The sequence below is a fragment of the Lemur catta genome, chromosome 9 (genome assembly GCF_020740605.2).
Source record: "Lemur catta isolate mLemCat1 chromosome 9, mLemCat1.pri, whole genome shotgun sequence".
In the NCBI taxonomy this organism is placed as follows: domain Eukaryota; kingdom Metazoa; phylum Chordata; class Mammalia; order Primates; family Lemuridae; genus Lemur; species Lemur catta.
The window spans coordinates 81,997,656-82,021,129 of record NC_059136.1 but is presented as its reverse complement, the minus strand read 5'-3'; the positions used below and the strand labels follow the sequence as shown (position 1 = coordinate 82,021,129).

Here is a 23,474-nt window from a genome sequence, read left to right as displayed (position 1 = left end):
GCTCAGGAGTGTGAAACCAGCCTGAGCAAGAGCGAGATGCTGCCTCTACTAAAAAATAAAAAAAAGAAATTAGCTGGACAACTAAAAATATATAGAAAAAATTAGCTGGGCATGGTTGCGCATGCCTATAGTCCCAGCTACTTGGGAGGCTGAGGCAGGAGGAATGCTTGAGCCTAGGAGTTTGAGGTTGCTGTGAGCTAGGCTGATGCCACGGCACCCTAGCCAGGGTGACAGAGTGGGACTGCCTCAAAAAAAAAAAAAAAAAAAAAGAAATCAAAGTTACATACGAAAAGTGTGAATATAACTTTTATGAAGTAGGAGTGGGGAAAAACATTATTTTTAGTTTAATGCTTTATGTGATATACAATTATGTATATGGATAATTAAACTAAAATTGAATATTAGAAATAAAACATTTGGCTATTTCATGACTTCTCTAAAAGCTCATATATTCAAGTTAGCTCAGAAATGATATTTTTTATCTTCTCATGGGCAAAATGGAGAACTGTTTATATTAAAACATACATGGTATCTGTAATTTAAATTTTCTCCCTGAAAGAAACACACCTCTTGAACGACTAACAGCCTTCCTTACTTTCTTCATTTGTCTGTAGGATGGGTTCAAAACAATCACTCTACTAGTTTCTTCCAGTAAAGAGTTCTTCCAAAAATAATTTTCATAGAGAAAATTTTAAGAAACTGCTTAACACATATGCAGATGTTACTTTCAAATTATGTTAATTGCTTGAAACAGTTACTTTCAACTGTCATATGTAAGTGTTAAAAATAGTTTCAGTTAAGTTCTAAGTTATGCAAATTATTCCATAAAAATTAGATTGCATTTCTGGAGAAATGCCATCTGGCGGGAACTGATAAGAAAAGAGCTTCAGGAACTAAAATGTACAATTACTTTGAAATGTCCCTCTTTAGTTAGCATGGTCAGTGAACAAGATGAAGACATGGTATTATGTTCCTGAGTATACAAATACCTGCAGAAAGCTTTAAATATTTGAACCATGGTACTAAGACATCAAAAAACTATGACATTCTCAGCAGCACTGTTCCATAGAACTTTCTGCAATTATGAAATGTTCTTTATCTCTTCTGTCCAAAATGGTAGATACTAGCCACATGTGGCTAATGAGCAGTTGAAATATGGCTAATGTGACCAAGGAAGTGAATTTTGTTTTTTTGAAGTTAATTTGGATGTGGCTGGTGGCTACCATTTTGGACAGCACAGCTCTAGGACACCTGTGACTCACATTAGGCGCTTACTAAATATGGAAAGGTTGCTGGAAACTGTGGGCCTAATAATTTTATTTTAAAATAGTTCTGTGTCAAAGGCTTAAAAATAAATGATCTTCATTGTAATCCTTACAATCAACTTAACTGGAAAAAGATTCTACTTTATAAAAGAAATCAACATAAAAAGAACTTAAGTGCCTTAGTAAATGGCCTCTGATTTGGTGCTGTTTTCTAATCACAGCAGACATCAGTGACGACAGATACATAGAACACATAAAACACAAACAGTAGCAAATCAAGTACCTAAATCATGAATTAACTATTTGCAGCACATATAAAAATAAGTGTTTGTGGCTTTTGAGGAGGAAGAGATAAACTGGTCACTGGACGTGTTATCACACTTCCATTTAGGTAGGCGTCTCAAAGTAAGGGGATTTTAGAAAACAAGTTTTAATGTGGAAAAATAGAAATATATGTACAATGGACAGAGAATATAATGAATCTCCATATACCTATAACCCAGCCTCAACAGTTATTAACAAATGACCAAACTTGTTTCATCTATATTCCTTCTCACTTCCCTTCACCCATTATTATTTTGAAGTAAATCCCACATAGCACTTCATATATCGGGATTAAAAAAAAACCTCATAAAAAAAGGAAATAAAAGTGTTTGATTACTTTGTCAGAAGGAAAAGGTATTCCAGGAAAAAGGAGTGATGTGTTGGGATTATAAAACTAGAGATATCAGTGTGAATGAAACATAAGGAGAGAGGCGGAAGAGCAACCAGGAAGAGGTGGTACAGGCAGGTTTATTTGAGTTTAAAACAATAAGAATCTAGTACAGGTTTCAGAGAAAGAGCTAAATAAAGGAAATAAAGTGGACTTTTGCAATACCATGGAAGCCAGACTTTAGAAGTACCGAGGGTATAACCAGAGAACGAGATACTGCAGTCCTCCAACAGTTTAGTTTTTGCCCAAATAAAATAAACAAACATCTTTCCCACCTGCTAAAAAGGGAATGCTCCACCCATTTCTGGAAAGGTTTCGCTGGTGAATATTTAACTATGCTTTACTTGTTCAATACTGAATTTTTCTTTGGGACTTATACACAGAACTGTTAGTTGTAGAGTAATCTGATTAATCCCTTTGCCTCACTTGTGAAATAGATTGTTAGGAATACCAATAAGAAGAAACTAATTTTGCACTTTAAAAATCAAATTTTAATTTACATTACCAGTATCTATATTTTTTTTAGTCCAACTTCTTAATATCTAATGTTCCTCCATTCTTCTTTTTTTTTTTTGAGACAGAGTCTCACTTTGTTGCCCGGGCTAGAGTGAGTGCCGTGGCGTCAGCCTAGCTCACAGCAACCTCAAACTCCTGGGCTCAAGCGATCCTACTGCCTCAGCCTCCCGAGTAGCTTGGACTACAGACATGCGCCACCATGCCCGGCTAATTTTTTTTATATATATATAGTTTTAGTTGGTCAAATAATTTCCATTTTTAGTAGAGATGGGGTCTCACTCTTGCTCAGGCTGGTCTCGAACTCCTGACCTCGAGCGATCCACCCGCCTCGGCCTCCCAGAGTGCTAGGATTACAGGCGTGAGCCACTGCGCCCGGCCCTCCATTATTCTTTTAAAAAAGCTAAGACAAATATATGCCCATCACCCCAACCCTGTTCCACTCACAGGATATTTATGCATGATCCTGATAGTTCAATCTGCCCCAGGTGTTCTCACTAGTAACATAATTTTAAAATGAGCAATCAGCAACTCAAATGTAAAAGAGTCCCCTCTAAGTTAAAATACTAACTAAAGGTTTCTTAAGAAATACTTAAGGACTTTGGTCATTGTGTAAAGGGGGGTGGTGGGAGAAAGACGAGAAGAATTGAGGTGAGAAGGAAGGAGGAAGGGCAAAGATGTGGGGAAATACTTAATTTTACAAAGACTTTCAAAAAGGACAAAACTTTTAAAACTACAATCCCAGCTTACTTTTTTGGTCTTCTGGAAGTAGAGTTCAGGAAAAGCATGAAGCCAGTAAGCCAACTGTGATATGTAGAAAAACTTCATTTGAAATCTGCAAAAAACAAGAAAGTGAAGAATATCTTTTAAAGCATAATATTTGCAAAGAATAAAATAAAGGATATGCTAAGTAACTACCTTTTGCCTTATCATTTCACACAATATTCTGCATATCTTTAAACAACTTTTCAACAACCACTTTCCCCATCTCCCTAGGATATTCCCACTGTCAGTCAATTCCCCTGGATTTACCAATGGGCAAAGACATGAATGCTGTTAACATGCAAACTAGCTAGGAGGAGCCAGAGCCCCTGTCTATTAGTTAATTAATACTGATTAGTATGTCATGTTAGCTACTGAAAACGTAAGAAACACAATCAACCCACAGTTCTAGATGGTTTCATCAAAAAAGGAATGGGAAGGGCAAGAAGCCCGACACAAAGCAATGGCGCACAGATTAACAGTCTCCCAAAACTGGGACAATCCCAATTTCAAATATCCTCTCGCTTTTTTTCTTCTTAGGGACATACAGTAACTTTACCTGGTTGGAACATGGAGACAGCGCCCCCAAATGGAGGCAGAGCCAGGACTAAAGAGAGGAATAAGGCATAGAAGGTTCTCCAGGGGGCGTATCATAGTCAGTCTAGATGCAATAGTCTCCCTTTACATTATATCCCTCTAGCCCTTCTGCGTCTTCTTTATTCTCCTTTTCCCCTCCCCTCCAGAAGGGGAATACAGTCCCATATAAACATGTTTATAACCCATTCTACAAAAGTTCATTGAACTAATAAAATTCTTAAAATTCAGAGTATGATTCAGTAGAGTGGGTATTATTGTTGGACTTAAGAGATCCATGTTCATGTTATTCCCTTCTTTACTTTGTATCTTTTTCTCCAATTCTCATATCACAATGTATTTATAAGTACTTCTACATGACAAGCACTGGCAACCTAGCTGGTACAACAGCTAGGATATAAAATAAAAACATAGTTCCTACTGCTGCCAAGGCACATATAGTCTTGGTGGGTATGGGCACAATACAAGACTTACATAAATGACACAAAAATTATAGAACAATCAAAACAATATGTAGATACTTCATAAAACATAAACCAAAATGATGAATTCAAGGAAGCAGAAGACTAATACAGGCTAAAGTAGCAAGGAAAATTATTAATAACATGGAATAGTGGTACTAGAGCTAGGCTTGAAGAATGAATAATTTAGCTAAAGATCTTTATAACCACTGAGCACTGTAACCTGGCAGCACAGTACAGAAACTCTGAGGGCTACAGAGATTAAAAAACAATCCCTATCCTCAAGAAGCTTATAGAAGAGGACAAGATAGGACGGAGTGAAAAAGAAATAGGGGTGTGGGGAGCAAAGAAAGGAGCAAGAAGAAAGGGAAAAGAGTATTAAAATTGTTACAATCAGCTGTCTCAAGCTAATAAAGACGCTGAAAAGATTATATACATTAAAAAAAGTATACAGGAACTTTTTTCTTATGGCAGCGGGACTGTCAAAGACATACTTTAACCTTTTTTATGAATTTGTCTAAGGTCCTAAAAAAAAATAACAAGAATGAATTCTGCTTAATATTGACATGACTACAGTGCTTAATGAAGAAAGTCCTGCTAAAAATGACTTACGTCATCAGGTTATGGGGATAAGCCCTCCATAAGATAGTTGGGTCTGAGATGTAGTTTTCCTAAGAAAGAAGACATAAAAATTAACCTATGAGCACAATGAAAACTTCCTAAAAAAATAAGACTGTATTTTCATTTCTTAAACATTTACAGTTTCCCATATCAAGTTCCAAAGAACCCACTAAAGTTAAACCCTATAATTGTTTTAGTTATTTTTCAATTCAATTTGAACTGCTTACTTTAGCAAAGTGAAAATAAATGGTAAGAATGAGACTGGAATCAACTAAGACATAATTACTGGCCTTCAAAAACCTTTCAATCCAGTAGGATAAAAAATACATGTACACAAACATAAAACAGCCAATAAACAGCAAAGATATATAACAGAGGTATAACAGCTACAAAAGAGATGAATTTTGTCACAAGGATTTCAGGAAATGATGTAGCACCTAACAGAAGATGAAGGATCAGAGTGCTGCGAAGTTTTATGAATTCATGTCCATAAAATACTACCCAAATCTTTTTCTTAGATAACCAGATCTATTCGGTGAGAATCACCACATATGTAAAAAAATAAAATAAAATCTAAAGTGACTTACCTTTTATAAGTCTATTTTCTCACAGAAGTGTAATTTTTATGGTTTTTAAAAAATTTATAAGATTTTAAACTAAAATTTACATGTATTTATAAAGTATTATTAAACCAGCAGAGTAAAATGGAATGAGCACTGGATTGAAAAGTTGAGTTTTAGTCTATTTCCAACATGAAGTGTTGTACCCTGAAAATTCACTGCCTGTCATTCATCTCTAACATAGTGATTAAAAAAAAACTATGTGTCCAACAAACTCAAAAGTATGTAAACTATGGAACACCATATAAATTTAAGGGACTGTTATTACTAATAATATATATGCTTATTTGTTTCAGAAAGCCTTTTCTCTCCTCATAAGTTACGGTGATACAATTAAAGGTTTTGACTGCCTCAACTGAAAAGTTACACATTTTAAGTTTCTTAGACTGTTTTTAAAGGAGGAAATGACTGGAAACATTACAACTCCTGTAACCTAGTAGGAGTATCACTAATATCTTACACTTTTGCTAATACAGAGGTATCTGCAAATGACTATGAGTAAGGCTTTCTGAAACAATAAACGTAGGTTAGAATTTTTGCTGTATAAAAACTTAACTAAAACAGAGATGTATCACTGAAACTCTTAACTTATTGTTCATTAGCAGAGTTCCTAATCTTAGATGGGGAAGGAGAACAACAATATGAGACATACTTACAGAGATTAGAATGAATGTGCCCCAAACACAAGCAAAAAGGTAGAATGCACTAAGCTGACCAGATTCATTAAACTTGCTGTGTTTCGTTTTGGAGAAGTGCATTCGCCTGTTAATTTTCTAAAAATAAAAACAGCCATTAGTAATTAACAATAAAGTATAATATATACTCAAAATATAACTATCAGAGTATGGAGAGCTAGTACTTTACAAAGCATAGATTTCTAAGATTGCATACTTACATCCAACACATACTCCTGAATTATGGCATGAATAATTATCGCCACTAGCATGTAGAAGAAAACTGTAGCCAAATCTTTGATACCATAGTAATAAAGGGATGCTGATTCAGTAGCTTGTTCTTCTGAAGGCCAAAAAGGACATACATACACAAAAATATACATAAGGTTATATACGACACAGTTATGAAAACAAACAAAAGAAAACAACCTAATAAAAAAGTTCTATACAAATGTCATAAATAACTTGCTCCTGGGCATCTTGAGTCTTAAGGGGCAAAGAAAATCGAGGAGACTATCTAGAAATCTAAAGCTTCAGAAATATAAAGACTTGACACATGTTAGTGACAGCCACCAAACACCAAAAAACAGGGGAGAGGAGGCCACATTCAATAAACTGTTATTACCCTAGGGGTATAGATTAGGTTGATAAAGTTATACCTAGTCCATGTACCCGTTTTTGTCAAAGAACTTTTGAAACTTTCTACCTCTACTTTCAAACTAAATTATGATTCTGAAGGAAAAACTGACTTGATCTGTTTTTTCCATCAGAAAACAAATGGAAAAACAGATTTTTTTCTCCCATCTGTTTCTGACCTATAAGTTATGTTTTGGACCTGTACTAACAATCCTTTAAGCAGTAGATCTATAATCAGTATCTATAAGCAGTACAGATAAAGGCAACTGCTACTTAAAATTGTTTTTAGTCCTTGCATTTGCTATAATTTTTCAAAACAAATCTGTATCAAATACTTGTGAATTGCTAATACTTCTTGTTCTCAAGCTTTATGTTTATAGGGACCATTTAGGTAAAAGAGCTTTGTTCTTCTCTGGCATATTCAAATTTTAAAACAACACTGTAGTTTTGAGTAACTTGGTATCTAAGTCATTAAATCAAGCATTTACAAAGGTATATGTAACTGAACAAAGCTCCAACTCAATGTTACATATTACGTGACCATATTCTAAACAGAAAACCTCTGGACAGGTTTAATGCCTCCGAATGTTAATATTTTATTAACCAAAATTATCCCATCCCTCACCCATGCTAGTTAATATTACCGTCTTCAATTACAATCAACTTCCAATAACAACTTGCTTTTCACATAGAATACTTTAGAAAGAATATATTTTTTTAAGAGATAGGGTCTTGCTTTGTTGCCCCTGCTGGAGTGCAGTAGTACAATCATAGCTCACTGCAAGCTCAAACTCCTAAGCTCAAACAATCCTCCTGCCTCAGCCCCCAAGTAGCTGGGACTACAGGAGCAGGCCACCATGCACAGATGAAGAAATAACATTTTCTGAAGTAAAAAATAAAAGTGTAGTTTAGACACTATTACCAGATAATTACTAGAGTTTACCAACATTCTCTCTAATCAAAACAATTGTTAGAAGTAGAGCACAACAAAAGTGAAAATAAACTTAAAAGAATTGTTATTACAGGTCCAAAACATAACCTATACGTCAGAAAAACTGAACCTGAACATTGTGCCTTTAGATGCCCTGACTAAACAATGACACTTTAAACAAATTTAAAATATCTACTATTTGAATTTTCTTATGAAAAAATCAGAAGGCACAGAAGGCAAAACAGAATGTTCTTTGTTTTAAGCCCAGTCACAAAAATATATAATAAATATTAAACCCATAAAACTGATTTTCATATAACATAAAAGATAAAGTCAACCAAAACCACTACATCTAGTATTACAAAATCAAAATAATGTTTAGTTGAATCATGGATGAGGTCTGTGATGATTAATGTAGAACCTAGTGTTCATGGAAATTTCCAAGTTTGTTCAACTGAACATTTACTTAAACAGAAAATTCTTAATGAAAATTACCTACCTGTTGCAGGGAGGGTAACATTGTACTGAAGAGTAACAAAAATGACAGAAGCTTTTGCTGTTATCTAGAAAGATAAAAAAAGATCAAGTCAATTTGTGACCCTCCTCAAACAACAGATCTGGGTAAAAACATCACAAGCTCCGCCTCCAAACCTAACAATCAAGGGCGCCCTAGTTTCTGGGGCACCCTAGTTTCTGGGGCGCCCTGACAGACATGACTGATCACCAAGGAGTCAATTTAAGTCACCAGAGTATTCTTCTGCAGTTTAGATAACATTGTGTAATTCATCCCTAACTTTAAGATTTCAAAAGAGACATTCTGCAGGTCCAGAAAACCATGATTTGACAAATAATGATTCTCTACTCTAAATCTATACAATAAACACAAAGTTCCTACCAAGAAAAATTTTAAATGTAAATGAATAAAGTAAAAGGAAGCACAGTTAACATGAGAAAAATGGATCAAAGGTAGGGTCTGGTTTATGTGTTAATCTCCCACACCCCTGGCAGTAACATGGTCAATAAATATTTAACTGACCTGACTACTGATAAAAGTAAAGTGGTCAGGACAGATAAATGGCATGCTTAATATTTATTAGGCACCAGGGACAGTGTTAGACAAGAAAGAACAAAACAAAGATGAATGAAATAATCCTTGATATCAAAGAGCTCAGTCACGTCAGGACAGGTAAATAAACTTATGTAAGTGCCAATAGCTTAGGCTGTGGGGTACTCAGAATAAACAACAGACTTTCTTGTTTTCTTCCTGGGGTAGGGAATGGAGCAAGCTCAGAGGAGGTGGTGGTGGAGCTGTGTCTTGCTGGAAAATAGAAGTTCTCTAGGCTCATAAGGCCAGATTCAGGGCAGTATAGGTAGAGGAAACAGAAAGTGCAAAGGTCAAGTAGCAGCAAACATAAAGGCCAGAGGTAAGTACACTTCAGGGAATGGTGGAAAAGACTAGAAACAGAGTGCCAGACAGGACCTTGTTTGTTGAGCTAAGTAGTTTAGAATTTATTATAGCACAACTGGAGAATTTTGAGAAGGGGGAAGTTCATTTATGCCTTTTAGAAAGATTGTTGTCTATGACCTATAAGTGGTCTTTCAGGCCCCCCTCGGAGCCATTCTCCACACTGCAGCCAGAATGATCTTCTGATCATATTTCCACACCCTCACCCACCTGCTAAGGACGCTTCACCGGATTCCCAGCTTTCTACTATGATGTGGCCTATACAACCCTCCATGGTCTGACACCTCCCCTCTGTCTCTGCAGCCTCCTCTCAGACCACTGCCTCCCACTCCTTTGCCCCTGCAGCTCCCCCTGCAGGGTCTGGGCACATGTGGGACTGTTTACAACACTGTTGGAAAATCTACCCCTCAGATCTCAGTGCAATCACACCTTTTCAAGGAAGTCTTCCCTGTCTTCCTAGAGTAGGTCATTTCCTTTGTTAGATTATCTCAGAGAACTCTGTTCCTTTTCTTCAAAACACACACTCTGGCTTGATTATATAAATAATTTCTGTTTTGCCCGTCAGAAAGTAAGATCCCTAAGAGCGGGGACCATACCTGTTTCTGCTCATCATGGTATGTTCAGAGCCCAGCATGGGACTTGGCACATATTAGGTGACTGATCAATATTACTGAATAAATACCAGAAAAAACATGAATTGCAGCAAGCACGCAGGCAAGAATAAGACTTGCGCAAGACACCACATGAAAGACAATAAGGTCTGAACTAAGGCAGTGTAGTGGAATAGAGGAGGCTCTTATGAGGCAAAATAAGGTTTGGTAAGTAAGAGGAAAGAGTCAAAGACTATTTATTGATGCTTATAGCAGAGACTTCTGTGAGATATACAGGTAGAAAGAGCAAGAGGCAGCAAAAACCTAAGTCTAGAACTCGGTAGGGAAAACCTAGCTTAGGTAAGGATTTGGGAGTGTCTACTTACAGACCATAGTTGAAGCTGAGGAAGGACGTAAGTTGTACAAATAGAGTGTAGAGTATTTGTAGAGAAGTAGGACAACATCAGAGCTGTGGAGAAAAAGCCTAAACTTCAAGTCCCCAAAACTAAGAAGAAATGGTCAGACAGAGAATGAAGAGAGCATGGTGTCCCAAAAGCCAAGGGGGAAACATCTGAAAAGGTGTGGTTAATAAGGTCAAAGTTTCAAAAGAGATGTGTCAGGGAAAGAGTACAACATACTGGACAATTCAAGAAGTCATCAGTGGTCATGGCTTGAGTAATTTCAACGAAGAGGTGAGAAGAGAAGCTGCATCACAGTACACTGAGGAACACAACAGGGACAAAGTGGTATCCAGTAGATGCCCGGTCAAGATTCATGTTGTTTTTAGAATAGAAGAGACTGAGCTTATGTGGGGAACAGGAAAGGTGACAGGGAAAAGGGAGAAGTTAAACACACAGGATATCTAGGAGATTCTGATGCTTGTAGCCTAAAAACAACAACAACAACAACAACAACAACAAAAACAAACCACACACAGGGTAAGGCCCAGTGCAGTGGCTCACACCTGTAACCTCAGCACTTTGGGAGGCCAACGCAGAAGAATTGCTTGAGGCCAGGAGTTTGACACCAGCCTGTGCAACTCAGTGAGAGCTCATCTCTATAAAAAATTAAAAAAACCAAAAAACACAGGCAAGAAAGAGGATAATGGATGGAAGGATATGACAAAGAACAAAACCGTAAGGACAGACTACTACTGCACTCTTGAACAACTTTTCCTCTTAGATTGGGAAAAACGTAGTTAATGGATGAGGCAGATAAGTTCAAACGACAGGAAACTGAAGAAATCCATACCTGATAAACTTTTATTTTCTCTGTGGGGGAAAAAAGCAATGTCACATGTTAAACATAATGGGGACCTGAATGATGAGTATTCATATAGTTCCTATAGGGAAGGGAGCTGGCCAGCACAAGTAAAAAGATCACTGGATGTTATTAATGGCTAAGGTCAGAAACTTGTGATTTGTAATATTGTCTATCAGTGTAAGTGTATGACTTTGTCCGGTAACACTCAGCAACCTGTGAATCGAGAGGCACAGAAAAGGCAGATAGCAGAGTAAAGCCCGTAGGAAGAAAAGCAAAACAATGAGGGGCTAATATAATGAAAAAAAGGAAAGGGGGCCAAGGTACCATGGTAAAGAACTGGCTTGTGAGGAGCAGAATGGGGAAGGTGAACAAAATGCAGGTTGAGGCTGAACTTGCTATCCTGGAATTCTGGATCTAAAAATCAGTCAGGCCTGCATGATAGAGTCAGGGATAGGGCCACTAAAGTGAGTTGCTGAACTGCGAGAGGTATGAGGGTCACTTGAGTAGAAAAGGCTAGTAAGACTACTGTATTAAAATTTGGGTCATTCCCGAGGATTCATTAGAACAGAATGATGGCATGAGTTTCTAGGGTAACGCTACTTTCATGTGATTATTTTTAATAAAATTGATTGGTTACTAAATTTCGTTTAGTTTTTCTATCTTTGTTTAGACTTCATCTCTCTCTCTCTCTCTCTCTCTCTCTCTCTCTCGCACACACACACACACACACACACAACTAGGCAAACACCACATCCTTGTTTCTAGTTTGTAATATAAGGTCACTAACACAGCGAAGAAAACTTTGTTAAAGAGTCCTTTACGAACAAGTGAAATTCTTCAAAGATAAATTTACTATCAAATTATAAAAGCAATAAAAATTAATTATCCTTTTATGCTAGCCTTTGAAATAAAATTAAAATCTGGCCTCCAGCAGGTTTAGCATGTGACATGAAGAATGAGAAGACGAAAATATAAACTACACATCACAAAAAAGTTTATACAAAACCTAAACCAGTAATCACGCTCCCATTTCCAAGCCTCCTAAGCCTCACACTCCAGCCAGCATAGTTTTAAATGAATACCACAATTAATAGTAAGATAAGTTAGTCTGGAATAAAAATATGCTACAGAAATACATAATGCACTCAACTCAGAAGTAAAAATAACTGAGTTTATAACAGTTTGGGAGATTTATACTGCTTCTCTCCCGTTTATAAGAAAAAAACCAGACTTATTCAGATGTATCTTAAATAGGTTACTACAAACTTCAATGAATTATCTAAATCTATGCTGTATGTAATGTCATAACTATCATGACTTTTTTTTTTTTTAAAGAGACAGGGTTTCACTTTGTTGTGCAATGGCGTCATCATAGGTCACTGCAACCCCAAACTCCTAGGCTCAAGCGATCCTCCCACCTCAGCCTCCCGAGTAACTGGGACTACAGTGTGTACCACAATGTCCAGCTAATTAAAAAAAATTTTTTTTAGAGATGGGATCTCACTATGTTGCCCAGCTTGATCTCAAACTCTTGGCTTCAAGGGATCCTTTCGCCTCAGTCTCCCAAAGTGCTGGGCTTACAGGCATGAGCCACCATGCCCAGCTCATAATATTTCTTTAATTGAGTGGTCACCAGCTGGGGACTGGTATCTTTTCTTGTTATATTGAGATATTAACTATTTTGTACTTGTTAAAGGAAGGTGTGACTACTACATGGACTGAATTCCTGAAAGGTAAAGATAATTTTTTTTTTTTTTAAACAAATAGAGACAGGGTCTTACTCTTGGCTCAGGCTAGTCACGAACTCCTGAGCTCAAGTGATCCTCCCGCCTTGGCCTCCCAGAGTGCTAGGATTACAGGCGTGAGCCACCGCACCTAGCCAAAACAATTCTTAATATCAAATTCCACTCCTAACCAGCTTATACAAAATTAAGTTCTTAAAAAAGAGAAACTCAGCACAGAGGCTTGTGCCTGAAAATTCCAGCTATCTGAGAGGATAGCCTGAGGACAGGAGTTAGAGACCAGCCTGGGCAGTTGGCAAGACCCTGGCTCTAAAAAAAAAACATTGTCAATGAAGGAAAACATTGGCAATGACCATGGTGGCGTACACGTGTCGTCCCAGCTACTTAGGAAGCTGAAGCAGGAGGATCATTTGAGCCCAGGACATTGAGACTGCAGTGAGCTATGATCACACCACTGCACTCCACCCTGGGTGACAGTGAGACCCCATCTCTAAATAAATAAATAAATATTGGCATTAAGACAATTTATGCTTAAAAATAAAGAAAACCCCTAAAACTCTTCCAAGATTGTTGTAACTATAAATCTCCCCAAACCCTGTAAGGCATATCTTACAGATTTGTGAACATCTATCTGGAAAGTGACTCCCTTTTAGAAGTAAATATTTCTCTTGTGAACCCCTAACTCTTCACTCCTTTTCCACATCTTCACTTTCAGAAAGCTTTCTATGCATTCTTACATGTTTCGACTGTTCAAATTTTCCTAACTCAAATATGAAGCCATTAATTAAAGACCATGATTTGTACTCTGAGGACACATACTGACTGTAATAAAACAATGATTTCAAAATTCACAAGCAATTTTTGGTAATATAAAGTTCCCTGGAAATTAAACTCTCATATTTTCCACAGACAGACTACTTTTTTATCAACCTCTTCAGTACCTATAATCTCTTAAGATGCTAACTGCTGGGCCATTCTGTCACATAAAAATGCTGTTTTGTATTTTCAAACTTTGATGAGTTTCCAAGGAATAATAATCACTACCATTTATTGCATGCCTTTTGTAAGCCAAGCATTGAACTAGGTATTATACGTATAAGTTAATTTAATTCTTAGAGTAACCCAATAAACCCATTTTATAGATAAACTTAAGTTCTAAGATGGCTCAGGTCACCCAGTCAGCAAGCTGCAGAGCCCTAACTTGAACATGGACCCCTTTAGCTCCAGAATGCATGCTTTTAAAGTATATCTAGGCCGGGCGCGGTGGCTCACGCCTGTAATCCTAGCACTCTGGGAGGCCGAGGCGGGTGGATCGCTCGAGGTCAGGAGTTCAAGACCAGCCTGAGCAAGAGTGAGACCCCGTCTCTACCAAAAATAGACAGAAATGATTTGGACAGCTAAAAATCTATATAGAAAAATTTAGCCGGGCATGGTGGCACATGCCTGTAGTCCCAGCTACTCGGGAGGCTGAGGCAGTAGGATCGCTTAAGCCCAGGAGTTTGAGGTTGCTGTGAGCTAGGCTGATGCCACGGCACTCACTCTAGCCCGGGCAACAAAGCGAGACTCTGTCTCAAAAAAAAAAAAAAAATAAAGTATATCTATATTGCCCCTTAATTTTGGCTAGTAACAGTATGTTACTTCTTTGTTGATTTCACCATAAATCCTCTGACATTTCCTCCGTATATTTACACAGAAGGCTTAACAGTTCTGCAAAAACATCAACTTCCCTATTATTCTAGCACAAATATTGCAATTCTGTAATTATGTTAACTTTGAGATTCAGTAGTATTTTAAGTATTTTAAAAGTCAAATAGCAAAACTCACCTAGTCAATATTTCCCCATTCATAGATAACATACTTTCAAATCCCAACTCTTTAACATATGGTAAGAAAAATGAACAACTTGCACACACTTCCCACTTTTGTAAACCACTTTAACACTCGCTTTCAAATTGACTTTAAAAACTTCTGTTTAGTATTTTTGTTGTGCCTTTTTAGATTTACAAATTTTACAGATTTAAATAAAGGTGAAAATCCACTCTGTTAAAAAGTCATTAACATGTGAGACAAGGTACAGGTGGTGAACTTTCCTATAAATGTAATAAGAGAAGTAATACCTCTTCTAAGTGTCAGAATTTCTGATTTATATTCCATTTTATTCAAAGCACTGCAAATATGCCTTGCAGGTCATAGTTCTCCTAAATTATGTTTTTAAAGTCGTGGGGATGGGTTCCAGCAAGTTACACAAAATAGCTGAATATATTGCATATATGCAAGTATTACTTTTACTATTAAAACAGAAAGTATATGTAAATATCAAATTCAGAAAATGAGTACAAATATTTAGCATTATATTTTTAGTGATACCATACTTTAACATAATGCTTTGTAAACTCTCAGGTGCCTTCCCACCATATTATCCCAACCTTGCAACAATGGCCATGAGAGATTAGTACAGGTGATATTATTTCCTTATACAGAGCAGAAGAATTGATGCTTGGACTTGGGTCATCCAGTAGGTAAGTGGCACAGGCACAGCCTAATATAGAGCTTGTGACATATGTTAGTTTCCTTTTACCTACCCTTCAACTATATCTACCTCCTTAGCACTGGTTTCAAACACACATGACACTACCAGGAATAAAAAATATCTATATCTAAATACAGAAAAGCACATTTGAAGAGAAGCAAAAATAAAGTAAAATATTAAGTTATCTAATAATAAAATTAAAAAAAAAACTAATGGGCTTCATTTAAATTTATTCTTAGGAGAGTCTGGATGATTTAAAAAACAGAAATTAAAAAAAAATCCATTCATCTTTTGGTCACTGGCAGTGTCATTCCATTTAATTTTCCTCCAAAATTCTTAACATGGCTCTTTTTTTTTTTTTTTATAGTGCCTCCTACGTCCTAGGCACTATCTACATGCTGGAAATAGATTGGTACAAAATCAAATAAAAATCTCTGCCCTCACTAAGGTTACACGCCAGGAGAGAGGAGAAAAAGCAATAAGTAAGTAAAATAATTAGTATATTTGATGAGACATACGGGGTTACAGAGGAATAGAAAGGAAAAAAGAAAAAAAAACGAATAGGCGTATTGGGGGAAAGAACGTAGGATGTTACATGTTCACCTTGCAAAGTTTATTACCCAAATTCAACAGCTGTTAAATAAGTCATCAAAATACTAGATACGTGGGAAGAGAATTTACACACTCCTGACATTTCCATCCTCTCTTACTTCAATAAACAAAAAGAAAATTGCTCGGCTCTCTGGCACTACTGTTCAGAAACTCGATTTACTTATCAGAGCTTGTTTCTTCAAGGCAAAAGCAAGCATCAGGGCAAAAAGTTCCCTGTCGAGTAGTAATACCAGTTTAAGAGACGAGAATTAAACAATCGGGTGCGCTTCAGTGTGCCAGTGCCCGGCGGCCACCGCCCTGCAAGTAGGCAGCAGATGCCCGACTCCGTCTGTTTCTCGCTCTCCCCACTCTCGGTCCTACAAGGGGTCTCCCTGTCACTTGGGGCCTGTGGTCTCGGGGCTGGCACGCCCCGGACCCGGGGGCCCGGCCTCCACACTCCCCCCGCCGGCCGGACGCACCCCGCAGCCAGGGCGGGCCATGCCCCCCAAATCCGCCGGCCCGCCCGCCCAGAGCCAGCTCGGCAGCGCAGGGGCCGCCCCCGCCCGCCCGCCGGCCCCTAGCCGGCTGCCACGTAACCCTTCGCGGGAACCAGGAACTGCTCGGCGCGGCTGGCGGGAGGGGGCGGCGGCGGGTCGGGGAAGGGGGCAACTCGGCGGCCCCAGCCCCCTGCGGGCGGCGACGAGGCCCACCCGGGCGCCGCATCCCCAGGCCGGCCGCGGGGGGGGGCTCCGCCGGAGCTGGGCGGTGCAGGCCCGCGCCTCGGGGGCCAGGGGGCCGCGCCTTCCCCCGGCCCGGACCCCCGGCGGTCCCGGGCGGAGGGGCCGGGCAGGGGGCGGCCGGGCAGGCGGTTGGGGCGGCCGGGCAGGCGGTTGGGGCGCCAGGCGGGCTCACCTCGAACATGAGCCCCAGCAGGAAGACCATCGCCACAAAGGAGACGATGTCCGCGTGATTCTGCAAGACGAATTCATGGCTCAAGACCGGGGGGTTCTTGGTACTCTTCTTGCGAATCGCCATGGTGGGGCCGCCGCCCGTGCCTGCAGGTGCTCCGCCCCAGCTCTGCTCTTCCCAGCCGCTCACCGACTGGCTGCCGCCGCCTCCCCCAGGCTGCTCTTCACAGCCCCGCCGCAGCCGCTCGCTGGGGCTTCACTTCCCATCCCACGGCCAGTACGCAGCCGCTGGGGCCGCCCGGGAAAAAAAAAAAAAAAAAAAAAAGTGGGGGGGGGAACCGAGCCCGCAGCAGGGGCGAGCATGCGCACCAGGGAGACGGCGCTCGCTCGTGCCGCCGCCGCCCCTGCGAGCCCACAGCGCCACCTGGGGACCGGAGGCCGCTGGCCCGCGCCGGGCGAGTGTGCAGGAACCCGAGCCGGTCGCCCCTGCTCCGCGCCACGCCGGGGGTTGGGAGTCGTTGGAGGCGCGAGCTTCCCGCGCCCGGTCAACAGACTGAGACCCCTGCCTGGTCCCGGGGCGGCCGCGTGCCGGGGCGCGCATGGCCCCGGGCGTGTCTCCCGCACCCGTCCTCCTGGCCACCCCGGGCTTGGGTGCTGGTGGCTTCTTCCACACTTGCTTGTCACTTCTCTAAGCCACTGCCACCGTCAAGATAATCTAAAAATACGAATGCTGCCTGACTACACAAGGGTACGGCGTATTCTACAGTTTTAGCGTCCGCCTTAAAAATTAACCTGAGTTAAACACTCTTGGGGACTTTTTCCTACTCTTTGTAAGTTTGGACCAGCTTAAAAAAAAACCAAACAAACAAGACTGTCCCCGTTCGGTCCGCCTACCCATTCCCATCCCCCACTTCAGACTGACGAGGATGGGATCAGTTTGAGTTTACTTTGCTTTATATTTTTTTTTTATTAACACTTCTTAGTAATTTAGGGAGATAGTCAAAAAGGATTGTGGATTAGACATGTCCTTCTCTTTCATCGTTCTGCCCAAACCAAGAGTCCTTTGTATTCCTTTTCCTGACGAATTGCTGCACTGTTTACCCCTTTGCCAAATCTAGAAACCAAAATCATCCCAAATTGAGCCCTTTCGGCACCCTTCCACGTCCAATCTATCACCAAACCCAGACAGTTCTGCCCCTTTCCCCCAACTCACGGCCACAGCTTCAGGAGTGGACTTGTCTCTTGCACGACAACTCTGATGCAACCAGATATTATAACTCTGATGGAATCATTCATTGGCTTAAGAACGTGGGTTTTTGAATCAGAATTCTGCCACTTATTACCTGTATGGTCACGGACAAGTTATTTAGTCTCTGAGAGTCGGTTTCCTCATTTATTTATGTATTCATTTATTCCAAAAATACTTACTAGGTGTTTGCCATATGCTAGGCACCGGGGATACAGAACTGAATAAAAAATATAAATTAACCTATTCTTATTGGCTTTCACTCTAGCGGCGGGGGGAGTGGGGAGAGAATCTTTAAACAGAATTTCAAAAGTGAAACATGTTACATTAAGTTGAGCGTCCAGGAGAAAAATAAATCAAGAGGAATACGGAAAGTGTGAGGGAATTTCAGTATTTGCCTGAAGACCTGAAGCAGGTCGGGGAGCAAGCCATGTGGCTGCCATCTGCAAAGTGGAGATCATTGCAGCACTTACTTTAGCAATTAAATGAGATGATTTAAAGAAAGTGATTAGCAGAGACTTAGGGCTTTATAAATTTACTTAGCTATTATTATTTTTTTCCTTTCTGGGCAATCACTAGTTTCACTTCCTTTCAAATCATCTTCCAATTTTTATGTTAGAATGATGCTTCTAACAGGTTGAAAAATTTCAGTAGTTTCCCTTTTCCTTCATGCAAAGCTACCATGACTAAATAGTCCTTTAGGATTTGGACCCTACCTGCCCAAACAGGCTGGAGCCCTGCCTCTGTAGACCCCAATCTCTTTGTATCAGCACTACTGACTACACAGGCTATACGGTTGGCACTCAGGATCAGTGGGTTCCATGTCCGTGAATTCAGCCAAGTGCAAGTTAACAATATTTGAGAAAAAAAATTGTCTATACTGAACGTGTGTAGACTTTTTTCCTTGTCACTATTCCCTAAAATGATATAGTATAACAACTATTTAGATAGCATGTACATTGTATTAGGTATTGAGATGATTTAAAGTATATTGGAGGATTTTGTAGGTTATATGCAAATACTACACCATCTTATATCAGGGACTTAAGCATGGGCAGCTTTTGGTATCCACAGGGGTCTTGGAACTAATCCCCCAGAATACCCAGGGATGATTGTACACACTGTAACACGCTGTCATCCCATGCTCTGCCCTGCCTTTGTGCCTGCTGCTGCTTCTGTCTGGAATGTTTTCTCTTCTCCTCTCATATATCCAGCAGACTCTGTTCTTTCAAGTTGCATTTATGTATGACCTTCACTGAAATCCGTGACTGACCTAAGTAATCTGTCTTTTATGATTCAATTGTATCTTTTTTCTTTTTTTCCCCTGTGCCCTCTGATGGCAGACATTTGTATTTTTAAAAACAGCTTTATTGAGATGTAATTTATATCACGTAGTTCACCCATTTGAAGTGTACACTTCAATGGTTTTTAGTATGTTTACAGAGTCATGCAACTGTCACCACAGCCTAACTTTAGAACACGTTTATCATCACCAAAATATACCTTGTACACATTACCAGTCACTTTCCATTTCCTTTCATAGTCTTGGCAGCTTTTGGCAGCCACTATTCTGTTGTCTGCCTCTCTCCATTTGTGAATTCTGGATATTTCATGTAAAGAGAATCATAGTCTTTTGTGACTGAGTTCTTTCACTTCAGATAATGTTTCTGAGGTTCATCCATGTTGTAACATGTATCAGTAGTTCATTCCTTTTTACAGCCAAATAATATTACATTGTATGATGGATATACATCAGTTGATGGTCATTTGGGTTGTTTCTACATTTTGGCTGATTGTGAGTACTGCTGCTATGAACATTTGTGTATAAGTTTTTGTTTGAACACCTGTTTTCAATTCTTTTGTGTATATACCTAGCAGTGGAATTGCTGATCATAAGGCAATTTTATGCTTAACCTTTTGAGGAACTTGAACACTAATGGTGGCTGCATCATTTTGCAACCCTACCAGCAATATGTAAAGGTTCCATATTCTTTACTTGCTTGCCAACATTTGTTATTTTTTGTTGTTTAGTCATATCTATCTTCGTGGTTATGAAGTGGTATCTCATTGTAATTTTGCTTTGCATTTCCTTGATTACTGGCCATTTCATATGCTAACTAGCCATTTGTATATCTTTTTTTTGTAAAAATGTTTATTCAAATATTGTACCATTTTGTAAGTTGAATTTTGTTTTAAAATTCTATTGAGTTGTGTGCTAGGTGCAGTGGCTTATGCCTATAATCGCAGTGACCCAGGAGGCTGAAGTGGAAGGATCGTTTGAGCCTTGGAGTTTGAGGCTACAGTGAGCTATTATCCCACTACTGTACTCCAGCCTGGGCAATAGTGAGAGACCTCATCTCAAAAAAAGAAAAAAACCAGTTCCTCAACATTAAGAATGTTTAAAAAAAAACAAAGAAATTAAAAAACATGAAATAAAAAGGTTTAAAAATAAAATAAATAAAATTTGTTGAGTTGTAAAAAATATATTCTGGATCTTAGTAGTTGTATGATTTGAAAATATTTACTCCCAATCTGGGGGTTATCTTTTTACTTTCTTGATGGTTTCCTTTGAAGCACAAAGTTTTTAATTTGATGAAGTCCAACTTATCTATTTTCTCTTTAATCACTTGCTCTTCGTGTCCTAAGAAATTGTTCCCCAACCCAAGATCACAAAGATTTACTCCTATGTTTTCTTCTAACAGTTTTATAGCTCTTACATTTAGGTCTATGATGATTCAATTATATTTTGTACATCACTTCATTTTAGCAATTACCAAACTGTATTCTAATTGTTTCTAAGTCTGTCTTCCCACTAGATTAGTGCTCCTCAGGAACTGGGAGTCTTTTCATGTTTGTATCACCTACTACTTGGACCTATGCTGTAGACCTTCTGGTGCTCAATATTTATTGACTGAATGAAAAAAAGAAAGACTTCACATGGACTAGAATAAAACCTTAAGATAGCTTACCCAAGAAGTGAATATAAAAATAAAATATGGCTCTACAAACTTACTCATTTTAAAACCATTTAAGGAGGACTTGCAATGCACAAAGCAAGTTCTGAGTATGAGGGATATAATTATGAATAAGACAGACTTAGTGTTTGTTCTGGAAACTCATATCTGGAATAGAAGACAGATAATAAACAATTACCAATGTGATGGGTGTTCTCAAAGGGACAGTGAAAGGTGTGATGGAAGTGTTCTAGGTCCTTTGTTTCACTAATGTCAGTTTTAAAACTGAAGTTGGCCCTTTCAAACCTTAAAATCTAATTATTTTCACTCCTTTTTGAGAAAATACCCACATTGGTCTTCTTTCAGTTGCTTATCACACTCTGATCAGCCATAGGACTTGAGATGACCATTGGGTTTGGTAAGATTGAGGTTGTGTGAATTTGGGTTGTCCGGAGAACGGATGCCAAGACACAGTTACAAGCATAAGAGATTTATTGGTGATTACAACTGTGAAAAGTAAAGGGGAGAGGAGTCAGCAGGGAAAGCCTTCAGACCCCAGTGTAGATCTGATCCCTGTGAAAGGGAGGACGCGCTCAGACTGAGGTGCTTTGGCCAGCCCAGTGGGGAGATGCAGCACACTCTCCATTGAGGATTTCCTGGCTGGGCAGAGATGGTGAGTCTCTGTACACCACTGCAGTGCCCAGTCGTGCACTGTGGGCTCCTATCCTGCACTCTTGCCGTCTTCCACAGAAGGTCCTGTCGTCTGTCAGGAGGCCCTCTCTCCACAACTCTCTCTTGGCCTCTGGTAACCACTTCTTCCTCTTCACTCTTCAGGAACCCCGTTGTTAATGGCCTCTGGGTACTGCACTGTCCTGTGTGGTTTCCTTACACCCTACCCACACCTTTGAAAAGGCCCTTTAGGAAAATTCCCCAAATTGCTGAAACCAAATGTGCCATTTGCTCCCACTAGGACCCTGACTGATATGGAAGTCATTAGTTACTTTGAAGAGAGTGTTTTCTCTGGAATGGTAGAAACAAACGGCTGATTGGAGTGGGTTCAAGAGAGAACAGGAAGGGGCAAGAAGGATGCATGAGTACAAGCAATTCATTTGAGGGGTTTTCCTGTAAGAGGAGGCAAAGAAATGGGTAAGTGGCTGAAGATGGGTCTAGTTAAGGGCTTTGCTTTTCTTTTTAGATGAGCTGTATTACAACATGTTTGCATGCAGATGGGAATGATCCAGAAAAGTGAGAGCTTTCTTCTACAGGAGACACTTGCAGAAGGAAAGTGCCTGAGTAGGTCAGAGGTGACAGCATTTAGCGCAAAGCTTGAGCACCTGCAATGACAAGGATGTCATTATGGGTAGGTTAATAACACCAAGATGACATTTCCTCTTCTGATGGCTTCTATTTTCCCAGTAAAATATAAAACGACATGATCAGGAGTGGGGACAGTGTGACGGTGTTTGAGGAGAGAATGGGGTAAAATCGTGGAGGGTAACTGGATTAAGGGGATACAATCGGATAGCAGGGTCCACTTGAGATTTGGGAACATAAATTTAGAGTGAGACTAGTAAGCAGAGTCACATAATTTTCTCCAGTCACATCTCCCTGCTTGGATACAGGTGTGGAGAGGGCAGAGTCAGGCTTTGCAGGCTGGTGCGACAGTGGGGCCAGGAGGTGAAGGATGTGTGCAGGTGAGGGCAGGGGTGACTACATGAAGGCCACGAGGCGGTGGTCGTGCTCATGACACTTTGTCATCCTCTACCCTGACAATCCACCCTTTTCTGGTGTGAAAGGCAAATGTCTGCAGGCTGCATTACTGGGGCTCCCCTGCCCCCGACTTCTGGGTGGAATGGAAGTGGAGGGCAGTGGAAGGCACTGGCCAAAAAGAAAAGTTTCAGGGATTTATTTTTTCCCCCTTTGAACCCTCTTTGCCTTACTGTGGCTCTGGCAGTGACTGTGCTTGTCACTGCCCTTGTCAGGTAGCTCTTCTCGCACTAGTTCAGCCCTTAGCATGCTCCAGGGGCCTCATTCTTTCCCTCGTGGCTGCAGGCTGTTGGTGGTAATGGCTTCCCATGTTCCTTGTTTCTGGATACTTCACTGTCACTTGTAGGTTCCCTCAACCTGCCTGCTCCTCTGTGACCAGGCCCTTCATTAAACTCTCTCCCTTTTGATTGGGCTAAACCCTTTTGATTGGGCTGTCTGTTGTTCCTTGCCAGTTTTCTGACAGAGACATAGGACAGAGAAATAGTGCTAGGGCTTCTGAATTGGAGGTGCCCAAGGGGGTTGAAGAATTGTTGTGGGGGGTGGTTGGCTGAGGAGGAAGTGGTCAGGGAGTGGGAGGTTGGCAATGATTTCAGAGGTTGTGCAGTCACTGGCAATAATTTGGGCAGGGG

General features: G+C 40.0%; 1 protein-coding gene across 2 annotated transcripts in view; it reads right to left on the bottom strand.

The window, feature by feature from the left end:
* Positions 1-17,304, bottom strand: part of TRAM1 (translocation associated membrane protein 1) — a 33,493-nt gene extending 16,189 nt beyond the window's left edge. Inside the window, exons 1-6 of one of the 2 annotated variants that reach the window (XM_045561770.1) lie at positions 16,883-17,304; positions 8,289-8,352; positions 6,444-6,565; positions 6,205-6,321; positions 4,920-4,978; positions 3,241-3,325 (exon numbers count right to left, since the gene is read on the bottom strand). In XM_045561770.1, the coding sequence (XP_045417726.1) occupies positions 3,241-3,325; positions 4,920-4,978; positions 6,205-6,321; positions 6,444-6,565; positions 8,289-8,352; positions 16,883-17,005 (570 nt within the window). In that variant the 5' untranslated portion in view covers positions 17,006-17,304. The remainder of the gene's footprint in view (positions 1-3,240; positions 3,326-4,919; positions 4,979-6,204; positions 6,322-6,443; positions 6,566-8,288; positions 8,353-16,882) is intronic. The other variant, XM_045561771.1, reaches the window with a different exon arrangement.
* Between the last annotated feature and the right edge of the window lie 6,170 nt (positions 17,305-23,474).